The sequence below is a fragment of the Esox lucius genome, chromosome 8, assembly GCF_011004845.1.
Source record: "Esox lucius isolate fEsoLuc1 chromosome 8, fEsoLuc1.pri, whole genome shotgun sequence".
Lineage (NCBI taxonomy): Eukaryota > Metazoa > Chordata > Actinopteri > Esociformes > Esocidae > Esox > Esox lucius.
This window is the reverse complement of record NC_047576.1, coordinates 19,652,096-19,663,976: the sequence shown is the minus strand read 5'-3', so window position 1 is coordinate 19,663,976 and position 11,881 is coordinate 19,652,096. Positions and strand designations below refer to the sequence as shown.

At 40.6% G+C, this 11,881-nt stretch overlaps 1 protein-coding gene across 3 annotated transcripts; it reads right to left on the bottom strand.

Annotated features, from left to right (window-relative positions):
* Nucleotides 1-1,153: 1,153 nt before the first annotated feature.
* Nucleotides 1,154-11,830, bottom strand: LOC105011728 (dimethylaniline monooxygenase [N-oxide-forming] 5). 3 transcript variants are annotated; one of them, XM_029121814.2, is made up of 12 exons: nucleotides 11,715-11,830; nucleotides 10,939-11,079; nucleotides 10,610-10,798; nucleotides 9,408-9,573; nucleotides 5,727-5,869; nucleotides 3,698-3,780; nucleotides 3,374-3,490; nucleotides 3,152-3,299; nucleotides 2,851-3,058; nucleotides 2,657-2,729; nucleotides 2,316-2,517; nucleotides 1,154-2,163 (listed from the first exon to the last, which is right to left on the bottom strand). In XM_029121814.2, exons 2-12 carry the CDS (start codon nucleotides 11,068-11,070, stop codon nucleotides 1,939-1,941), a joined length of 1,686 nt encoding a protein of 561 aa, XP_028977647.1. In that variant the 5' UTR covers nucleotides 11,071-11,079; nucleotides 11,715-11,830; the 3' UTR covers nucleotides 1,154-1,938. The 3 variants fall into 3 exon arrangements, 2 of the variants coding, with proteins under 2 accessions (XP_028977647.1, XP_028977648.1); XM_029121815.2 differs by having other exon boundaries at nucleotides 3,374-3,487; XR_003782052.2 differs by lacking the exon at nucleotides 1,154-2,163 and having other exon boundaries at nucleotides 2,319-2,407; nucleotides 2,518-2,729.
* Nucleotides 11,831-11,881: the final 51 nt, after the last annotated feature.

Sequence of the window (11,881 nt, the reverse complement as noted above, 5' to 3'; positions counted from 1 at the left end):
ATTGTGGGGATAGGAGGACGCAGTTATTGGTGCACAACACACAAAAAATCCGATCTAATCATGCATATTACTCGTGGATACGCATCGGAAGGTCGTGCATAATTATTAGTTGTTCCTTTCGAGTGTAGGTGACTGCAACCCTCCTATACGTTAATACCGTAGCTAACATGCAGAAATCGGTGGTTGTAGTCGTTTTTATATGTAATAAAGTTCAGTGGTGAGACATGACTATGAATTGGGGTTGACAAATAGTGGTGAGACCCTGTGACGAACACTTTCCCTACCACTGTGACATACCAAATATTTATATTTTTAAAATATTTTTCGAAAGGAACGTGTGGAAAGATGCACAGTTTTGCTGAAGGAACACAAAGACTGAATCTAACACGTGCGCCAGAGACAGCGTCTTGGCCACAGATTTATTAATATATCAGGCCGAGACAACAGCCAGCTGAAATGTGTCTTTCCGGGTAATTCGTAATTTCTCTACGGCAAAAAAAAAACTGCGTCTGGTGTATTGAGTAGTTGCTTGATAGTCGCCCGTTTCTGCCACGCTGTAATCCAAGATGTTATAGCTAAACCAAGATGGCCCACGAGAGGGTAGTGAAGTCCAGTGGGCAGAACCTAGCGAGATCTTTCATCACGGGAACTCGAATCGGCCTGACTGGCAACAACTGTGCTTAACTGGTCGAACACCGTTCCTCTGCTTCGCAACACACGTGACCTCCGTCCTTGACAACAATTTGACTGTTTACATAAAATTCTTAATTATGTTACACATACAATGACTGTGCTTCCTTCCTCAATGTGTAGAGGTAAATGACGACCTGTTGCTTCCATATAGCTGGCTGCCTTTCTATCTGTGCTTTAATGCAACAATGCTCATGACATAGACACTTGGCGGCGCCATTTGTCAAGTAACATCACAGGTAAGCAAAAAGAAGAGGTTAATGTGGGCTTATCTGAAACCTAACCAGGGTGTAAAAACTATGCAACAGAGACACTAGAAAACAGCTCAGATACATTTCTGTGAATACAACAACTGTTTATAAGAATGACAAGTTCCTTATTTTCGACCAGTGTATGAAACTCTATACAAAAAAAAAGTATTAATATAACATTTATATCAATTTAAACCACTCAACAATTAAGCTCATTTGGAATTTTATTTAATTATATTTATGAAATAAGTGAATTAAATGACATTACAACATACTGCTCAGAGGCACTGTGGTCCTATGCACCAACAGTTTTGATATTCAACCTGTTAAGGTGGATAATGCAAAATGAAACACTAAAATTGTATAAGTGTATTATTCCAACTATCTGCATCCATTCAGTAAAGCATTTCTGGTTTTGATTCTGCTGACATTAAAATCCACGATTAGACAGATAGGTAGAGCTTGCATCTGTCACAACAACTACCTGGTTGTAATTATTATCAGTGTTAATGGAAATTAGTCAACCAACCCAGTGTTTACAAAACATAGCACATTGGGACCTCAGTCATTTCACATCTGTACTATACCATCACTAGCATAGATGATTTAGTTGTGCCTATGTAATGGGGTCAGTGTGATTTCATCCACCACCCTGTCCCCATACTGGACTTCAACCTGGTATTTAGCAACACATGAAAAATCAGCCTTGTACATACCAACAATTTGATCTAACTGTTTTTCAACATTTCAAGCTAACAGTGAGCTGTTACACTTCATTCGAAAAAAATCTAATGTACAGTACCAGTCAAAAATTAGGACACTGTTCTGTATTTCATAAAGCCCTTTCAACATCAACAGTTGCCACAAAGTGGTTATGCAGATATACTGGTATCGGACTGGAATGTAATAGCTGTGTGGAATGGCTGAAGGTTTAACTAAATGGGCTAACATGGCTGGGTTAACACCCAGTAATAGCCTGGGCATTATCCCAAATGTGTTACCAGCGCACTGCAAGGTAGGGTTTGATCTTGTCCAGCAGGGGGCTGGGGTCCAGGTCATTTAGGAGGGAGGGGTGGTTTTGCATGGCCCAGTAGTACCCCAGAGCCAGTGTAGCAGCCCCTAAGGTTAGGGCCAGGGGCAGAGACCTCTGCTTGTGCTCGGAGATCTCCGAAGGCCTGGTCCGAAGGGGTTGTGCTACCCGATCCCACTGGGTCAGGATGGCCTGGAGGGAGAGGTTTCGGTTTTGATTTCTGAACTGTATCAGTAACAATCAGCCCAATTTAACATTGTAAGTTGACTGTAAAGCACAGCTTCATTTTTGTGGATTGATACCAGAAAACCCATCAGACGTTTTGAGATGTTTGCATTCCCTACCTGCCGGGCCCCGTCCCACTGTCCTGGCCCTCTCAGACGGTACTGGTACGGAGTGCAGGGCCCCAGCAGCACACGGAGACCCAGACCAGGCTCTGTTAACAGCAGCCACAGGAGATTGGGACGAACACCTACCTGGTCAGCTATCTCATCCATGTATTCAATGTAATTCACCTGGATGGTGTGTCTCTGGGAGGTCACGTACCTGAGACAGAGGAGAGTTAAGATCCTGTCCAAAAACAACCCAGAAACCCCCATTTGGTGTTTCCTTAACCCGAAGGAGCAGCACAGCGGAATCTTCCCTATATCCATTGGAAAGGTGGAGCCAGCACTAATCTCACTACCTCTTGGCCATTGAATCCTCCTTCTGTTTAATGTCCTTCAGCATGTTGTCCTTTGAAGGGAGTTTAGTCACCCCTGTGGGTGAAACAGATCGTCCTGTTATTTTCTGAGCAGAGAGAAAGTTGAAGATGTGAAACTTGACCAAGAGGTCCAATGTCTTCATGATGGTTAGGGTAAGTCAGAGGGTGGTTTATACCTTTGAAGACCCTGGTGACCCATCGCGCCTGCAACTCAGAGATGGGCATGATGGCTCCTAATGGCTGCACCAGCCCTATAACGGCCAGTGTAGGGTGCTCTAACCCTGGGGGGAACACGTACTTATACAGAGTGGCCTTGTTTTTAGACAACGCCAGCACATGCGGTGGAAGGAATGGGAAAGAGATGTTGTAGCCTGTGGCAAAGACCTGGAAATGAGATGGACAGGTGATTGGTGGTAACTGTCTGCCTTTGTTTATGTGTGTGTGTGTGTGTGTGTGTGTGTGTGTGAGGTTACCCACCACCAGGTCAATGTTGTCCTCCACAGTTCCATCATCAAACTCAACGCTGGTCCCCTGTAGTCTGCGAATGTTGGGTTTTATCCTCACTGTGCCAGACAGGATCCGGTTCGGCAGCTCATCATTAACTGTCGGGTGTTGGCTGAACAGCCTGGGACATACACAGCATGTTCCAAAGCGTTTCCTGTGTGGGTGTGCGCGCGTATTTGTGTGGGTGCTTTTTACCTGTGTTTTGGTTTAAGAGAATAGAGGCTGTGGTCAAATCTCTTGTTGACTTGGTTTTCTCCCAGTCTGCAGAGCATGCTGAAGGGCAGCATGGACATGACCTTTTTTGACATCCTTCTAAACAGGACCAGCACAATGTTAGAACAGAACCAGTGCAATGTTAGAACAGGACCAGCACAATGTTAGAACAGAACCAGCACAATTTTAGAACAGGACCAGCGCAATGTTACATTTCACAACGTTAGTGCAAACTGCTGATGCAACTTAATGAACTGAAGTGCAATCATTGGACAGGCATGTTACTGGGCGAAGGACGCAATCCACCTGTTAAAAACCATGTCCGTGGGCATCCCATGTTCTCCCACTCGGTTCATGATCCACGCCCCCCGCCGGGTGCTGAGGAATACCTGGAGAGAGATTAGAGAGTGGGTGGGAGGGGTGTTGATGTGTGGTCTTTGACCAGCATCACTGGCTGATGTTCCACTGTTCCAGGTTCTGCCCATGTCTGACATTGTAACTCAGTACTGCCATGCATGTGGCAATATATATGTCCTACTATCAGCTTTGTTAACACTAGAGATGAAATGGCTACCGGTTTCACGATAAATCATGGTCAAATTCCTGACGGTTTGTATCACTGTTTCAAATGTTAATTTGTGTTTGATTATTGCGGTTTGAAAAACTCACGATAAATACTGTTCCGAATCAACCAAAGTTAGCAACAGTCTGACGCAGGCGCAGAAGGCAACGTGGGTTTTGTTTAGTGTGAAAATATAGCGGAAGGCAGTGACAGCGCTCAGGACATTTTTCAGCCTTCTAAGAGGACTAAATCTGAAGTGTGATATTTTGGGTTTTGTGGTCATCATGAACACCACCCACAACTTTATAGCAAATGCAAGGTAAGTTAAACAGGAGAAATACGCTGACATTTTTACATTTTAATCTCAAGTGAACAAAGATGCATTCATACAGGATGATTTCTTTATGAAGGAGAGAACGGACATATAATAAGTGCTGTTCATTTGATTTGTTTACATATTCTGTGCTGTTATTTTTATGTCAACACCTGCACATTGGATTTATTTGTGGTTGTATTGTTCTTACATGCACATTGCTTTACTTGTGTTCCTATATGCACATTTGGTTTGCTTACTTAAGGTTGTGTTTCGCTAGTAAAACCAGTTTATGTTTATGGACACAAAAGTGCATAATGCTGCTAATCTTAGTTGGTTTTCAATATAAAACTTGGTGACATGACTTCAGTGTGTGTATGAGTACTTTAAAAAAAAAAATCTGAATATTTGAACAATACTGTGATAATTTTGGTCACTATGACCCCGTAATGAAATCTTCATACCATTTCATATAATACTACTGTTCAAAAGTTTGGGGATACTTGGACGTTTTTGAAAGAAAAGCAAATGTTTTGTCCATTAAAATAACATAAAATTGATCAGAAAGAGTGTAGACATTGTTAAGGTTGTAAATTACTATTGTAGCTGGAAACGGCAGATATTTTACGGAATATCCATATAGGCATACAGAGGCCCATTATCAGCAACCATCAATCCTGTGGCTCATTGTGTTTGCTAATCCAAGTTAATCATTTTGAAAGGCTAATTTATCATTACAAAATACTTTTCAATTACGTTAGCACAGCTGAGAATTGACCAGAAACAAAGAACTTATTGTTCTGAGAAATTAAGGCTATTCCATGTGAGAAATTGCCAAGAAACTGAAGATCTCAAACAACACTGTACTACTCCCTTCACAGAACAGCGCAAACTCTCTCTGACCAGAATAGAAAGAAGAGTAGGAGGCCCCAGTGCATAACTGAGCAAGAGGACAACAACATTTGAATGTCTAGTTTTAGAAACATATGCCTCACAGGTCCTCAACTGGCAGCTTCATTAAATAGTATGCACAAAACCCCAATCTCAACGTCAACAGTGAAGAGGTGATTCCGGGATGCTTCGTAGCATTGAATAGAAAGCCATTTTACATTAATATTATCAGTGTTACAAACTAACAAGCCTAGTGTCTTGAATTTGCTAATCAGAATGTTGATTTTGCTAATGTAAGTCTTACACTTTGGAGAACGTTAACACTAACAGTATGAAAGCAAGGTTAATCTAAACTGTACTGTTTTTACGGTATATGTACTGCAGGTTCTCATATGTCCCAGGGCAGTCTAACTGGGGCCTGCCCATCTTGCGTTGCGGTTCCCATAACAAAGGAAAAAAGTATTTCACACACAAAATAGGCAAATGCTTATTTAAATCTTCAAAAATGTCTAAGTCGTTCTGTCTAAATCTATCATTGTGCATTTACAGTTCCTACCCATCTACTGTACCTGTTTAGAAACCCGGCTGAGCTCCACTGCAATGTCTCCTCCAGAGTTTCCGATGCCTATCACCACTACCCTCTTCCCCTTCCAGTCTTCAGCCGTCTTATAGTCCCGGCTGTGGATGTACTGGCCCTCAAATGTGTCGATACCTGGAAGACAGGCCAGTCTCACTGAATGAGTTGGGGGATGCTAACAGATGCACAAAAAGTGAGAAATCCCATGACCAAAATTTGATTGTTTGTGGCCAACAACAGAACCTAAGTGAACAACAGAACCTAAGTAAGAGGAGGGCTGTCACATGTGTTGCAGAGGATCCAGGTTTGAGCCCAGTGTGGGGGGATGCAAACTGTCAGAGAGTAAGCGATACTGTTAGCAACAGCATGTTTGATGTTACTTACACATGGAGTGTAGATCATTTAATTGCACTTATCACATATGGTTTCTGTGTTCTACGTAGAAACTCATACTTCAACTGACCTGTTTATCACCGGACAGTTTAATATAATGGTTAAAATGCGGTGAAGAGAATGGAATGCCAGCACATCGATTATATTCCAGCCATTACTATGAGACTGTCCTCCCCAATAAAAGGTGCAACCAGCCGCCGGTGCCACCCTAGTCCATACATGGCTATCTATCACAATTCACCTGTGACACAGTGCCATTTAGCAACTGCTTGTTTAGCCCATGGGAGCCAACCTATGCAGGACACAGTTCAAGGATCCCTGTGTGTTAAATCAACCCACTCCCCTACCCTGTTGATCCAGTGTTACATAACCAAGTGACTGTGACTTTTGATCCAATGATAATGTCTGATGTTGTTCATTGATTCCCTATTTTAAGGGCCCTGTGCCCAAAATGAAACCCTATTCCCTAGAGCAGTGGTTCTCCCTCAGGTTTTAGTGCAACCCTTTATGGAAAAGTAATACTAGGCAATATATGTATGTCATTTATATGTCTTATATGAGCATATATGTTGTAAACATATTTGGTTTGATCAACACATGTACATATGCACATATATGTCAAAATATACAAAAATTGGCTGTTTTTATGTTAGATTGAAATATGTAATTAACTTATAGGATAATGTATTTTAAAATATTTGTTGTGTCTTTTAATGTATATGGCCATATATTCAATATTTCCGTATGGGCAGAGAATCCTTTTGTAATAATAAAGGGATAATTGCACTATGACGTGGCCAAACAAACCATGTCTTGGGCCCTGGACAATAACAGCTTAAATGACTAGCTATTGGCAACAGAAAATATAGATGTTTTTAAGCTGCTTTCCTGCATTCAGGGGGCAAAACGATTGTTGCTGTTGCAGCTTTACAGGTAGTATTATGCAATCCTACATATAGCCATGAGGCAGGGGTAATGTTAGATGGTTCTTCACTCTGAAAGAAGTTTATGAGCCAAGACAAACTGTAATCCATTACGCCATTTACTTTTAATAACCATTACAAACTTTAGCTAATTTTTGCCATCGCTTGCTGAAAACCAATGGAAATAATTGGGGCATCAGTGGAATATTTAAGGTGTGATGTTTCATTCAAATCATAGCAAGTGGTGGCTACAATTAGCTGACGTTTGTAATGGTTGTGTAATGTAAACAGAATGGATTACAGTTTCTGTTGGACCATATGCTTCTTTCAAGTTGAGGAACCATAAAAAATTAAGTTGAACAAGTCCTGGTGTTGTATATAAGAACAATTATATACATTGCACTAACATTGTACTACACCCAAATTAATTCCACAGATCCCTTTGTCAGTGGATGTCAGGATCGCTCCTACCACAGTCTCAAGATTTCCTGATTTAATATGGCAGCCAATTTAAGTCGGACTTTGACAGAATCAGCCTCTGGACATGATTTTAACATAACTTAACCAATATAATAATAATAATAGAGCTGGTAGATATGGGGTCGCTTAGTTCGCAACTAAGCAATTGTCTCGTAGTGACCAGATATTTACATTTCAACATTCTTTGTTGTGCATTGTGACATACAATTAGGTCCAGAAATAATTGGACATTGACACAAGTTTTGTAATTTTGGCTGTTACCCAAAATATATTCACGCTACAGTTAGTGATGTCCATGCCTTCCAGACTTCAAGCGGTCAATGCCTGCAAAGGATTCTCGACAAAGTTTCAAAAATGTACATCTCATTTATGATTGTGTTAATTTCTCCAATTATATTTGAACCCCTGAAATATGGGGACTGTGTATGAAAATGGCATTTCCTAAATGTTTCATACAATATTTTTGTTCAAACCCTTGAATTAAAGCAGAAAGTCTGTAGATGTAGATGAATACAGCATAACCTACTCAAGGGTATCCTAGCTTGGCAAGAACGTTTCCTGTCAACAAAGACGTGTAATGCGTAGAGTTGCGGTCAGAAGTTTACATACATTCATCGTGGACATGAATGTCATGGCAATATTGGGCTTTCAATTATTTCTATGAACTGTTCTTTTTCTGGGGCAGAATGATTGTACAACATGCATCTTTAATAGAAGAAAGGTTTGAATTCATTTAGGGTTTTCTGTAATCAACACAAGGTTGCATAATGTGTGTACAATGTCCATCATGACTGTACGTAAACTTCGGACCACAACTGTATATTATGTACTCTACTTACCACCCAGGGAATTGAATGTGTCCCGATTTCAACAATTATTAAAAAGTATTTGGTCAGGTGGATTTTCCTAGTCATATGTAGTAAAGGCCACTTTCGGTTATAACCTATTCCTATATATTAATGTGGAATAATTAATTAATGCCAGTGTTTTTCTGTAGATGTGTAAGTGATGAGTAATTAATTGAACAATGTCATTGTGTTTAACATTTAATAAATATATATATATTTTTTTGCATTCTTAGAAAAATGCCTTCCAACTCCTGTCAGATCTGTCTTGCAAGAGTCCAAGACAAGCATTAATGGATTTATTCGCATCATACAAAGCATTTTTTATTCTTAGAATTTTTTTTTCCAACTACTGTCAGGCTTTTCTTATGCATTTTTTTTGCACATTTACTTAGATGAAAAAACAATATAGATTTATTTGTTTTACAAGCTTCCCTACACCATTGCTCTTAAATGGGCCCATTGCAACCAACATGCAGAACTCAAAAGATTAGTTCAATGTTTAACAAAATAATATTAGATGGTTATTCAACCTCAAATTAGTCTATGGACCATTAGAAACTTTAGCCATGATAACTAAAACTCTGATGGGAGCATGTAAGAATGTTTTAGAAAAATACTGTCCAAATCACCTGAAATGTACTCCCCAATTGGTTTCTATAAGGCGGACATTTTAAATTGGTCAGGGTGCTGCTCTGCTGGTCATCTTAGCATATGGTTGCTAAACCCACCCACCCCTCAGCCTCAGTCTGTTTAGTTCTGTTTCAATCTGCAGGGGGATTGGTACTGCATACCCAGCTTATTGCCATTGGTATTTCTAATAACAATACAGTGTTAATGATGTTATTAGTATTATTGTATACCCAATCATGTGATGGCACTGAGTTACCCCAAAATAAAGGAAAAAATGTATGTATATTGTTGAGCATTGTTTCTCTAATAAATGGTTAAATGAAGACGTGGGGTTTCCTGTCTGAACTAGGAGTCATTTGTGATAGGCCTTGTGTCTGAGGTCTCTGTGTGGGAGTCTACCTGGAAAGTCATGTAGAGGTAGGTTGGGGTGACAGTGGTGTCCAACACAGATCATCACAGCATCAAAGACGTGTCTCTCCTTCTCTCCTTTCCTGTTCTCTGTCTCCACGTCCCACTGGCCTGATTGTGAGAAGTCTGGTCTTGGCTTTACCTGAAGAACCTTAGTCTAGCACACACACACACACACACACACACACACACACACACACACACACACACACACACACACACACACACACACACACACACACACACACACACACACACACACACACAGATTTACTTAACTATCTAAATTGGGTCACCAAAATTATTTTTACTAATCCTAAACCTTAATCTAACCCTAACTTCAACCTCAACCATAACCCCAATAACCTAACAATAAACCTAAACGGTACTGTCTAACCCAAACCCTAATCCATATTGTAACTTTAAACCCAAACACTTAAGCCAAAAGTGTCTCATGTCATTAAATGCAACCTTGGAACCAACAACACCAACTTACATTTTTATCTGTATAATTTACAACAGAAGAAAATATGTACAGTAGGCAGAACATGCAAGGAGTTAGTCACATCCCAGCATAAGCTAGAGATGTTATTGGCGAGTTTAAGCATGTATTGTATTTCTCAGCAATAACTTCATTTGTCTGCACTGTTCATCTAAATAAGTTGACGCCATATTCTAAGTTTCATTAAGTGTTTCATTAGTTATAATGATTCCTGAATGTCAGCAAATATTCTCCCATATTCTGCCACTAGATGGCCACAGATAGTGAGCAGAAGTTCTAACTGGATACTAGTTACATTTCCATCCACTGTGATATACCGTACGTAATCTAGGGTTTCCCAATACTGGTCCTCGGGACCCAAAGGGGTGCATGTTTTTGTTTATGTTCTAGCACTCACATGCTAGGACATAAACAAAAACACTACTATCCATCAGTTTTGTTTTTTGACCCAACCACAACTCTCACCTATAACGGAGCAGCCTTTTGCCCCAACCCAGTCCCACGATGTCATGCATAAACCCAAAATCGACTGCAACTCAAACCCCATGCCCAACCTGAGTCTGAGACATTACATTTCAGTTTCCAGGTTATACCATGTTGGTGTGGGGCTCTATATCCCACCTGCATAAAGCAAAATAATCTATTTGATTCATCAGAGTTGAAACTGTACATAGATTTCATGTGACCATACCTGCAAGCGTATGTGCTTGGTGAGATGGTAATTCTCGGCATACATGCGGAAGTAGTCCATGATGAGGGAGTTGTGCATGTAATTAGGGAAGTGGGCAGGGATGGGGTAGTCAGAGAAACACATCATTTCCTTGGACGTATTAATAATGACAGATGAATAGATACTGGCCCTCTCTGCTTCCAGGTTCTCCTACAGTTAAAGAGAAAAGGAGGTGGTCACAGTTCAGAAAAGAAATGCACCCAAACAGGTTTGAGTGACATCTGTGTGAACCTTTTGAGAGGAAGTAGAGACGAGGACTCCGTTTTTAAATGGGATGCAGCCAAGCCCACCTTGAACCTCCACAATCCACCAATGTCATCACTGCTCTCAAAGCAGATGGGCTCCAGACCTTCCTCTAAACAGCTCTTGATGGAGGTCAGGCCGGAACTGCCCCCACCAATAACACACACGCGTTGCACCATATCTGCTGTCTACATGCAGAGGCAGAGAAAACAGGATTACATCAGAACACAAAATTCGAAGTAAGGCTCAGTCGTCTAGTATAAAAGACAGACAGTGCAGTTAGAATGGAGGACAGCGATGTAAATAATGCTTCATTGTCCTCTTCAGGATCGATGTAAAAATAAGTTTGGCAGATCGTACTGAATATAATGTACTGCACGGAGCCACATGAAAGCGTGTTAATATTGATAGGTATCATGTGGTAGAACTAATTGCTACAAGCCGTAGAATTGAACTTGACAGCAAAAAAAAAGTCGTTGAAATAATGGATGTCACCAAGATGTTGAACCCCGAAAGAGCTGCTGCTACTCTCGCAGTACATTCTCCTGAGCCCATGTCACGTGTGGGCTACTTATATTTGCATAGTTTACATGAGCTGATTTTGCGGTCGATTCGACCATTCACAACAACTGGAGATTAATAAAGTAGTTATATTAGCTGATCTACGTATATACAACAAGCCTCCTCTAACACAAGTTGACGCACGGTCGGTTTGCAATTTTACAAAGTAGTCAATAACACAATTATGCATTGAACAAAATTAAAACATTCTATTTCATTTACCCGACTTCTACTATTGAAGTATAAAATAATACTGTCTTACCTCGAGCAATTCTCTTTGATAAGTGTAGGAGTACTTGAGTTAACTATGCAACACAAATCGATATGATTACAATATTGAAGTGCGGAGCGAAACAACCGTCAACATAAAGGACTTGGGCGTATGGTTGCACGATGGTAGGAGGGACCTTTTTATCGACATGTAATGCA

What these genes read in the sequence shown, in the direction of transcription:
- LOC105011728 (XM_029121814.2), bottom strand. Translation starts at nt 11,070, where the DNA reads ATGGTGCAACGCGTGTGTGTTATTGGTGGGGGCAGTTCCGGCCTGACC. An exon ending in ACGGACATGGTTTTTAACAG is followed by an intron (nt 3,491 to 3,697) that starts GTGGATTGCGTC and finishes GGTCCTGTTTAG; the next exon opens with AAGGATGTCAAAAAAGGTCA. An exon ending in GGTCACCAGGGTCTTCAAAG is followed by an intron (nt 2,730 to 2,850) that starts GTATAAACCACC and finishes TTTCACCCACAG; the next exon opens with GGGTGACTAAACTCCCTTCA.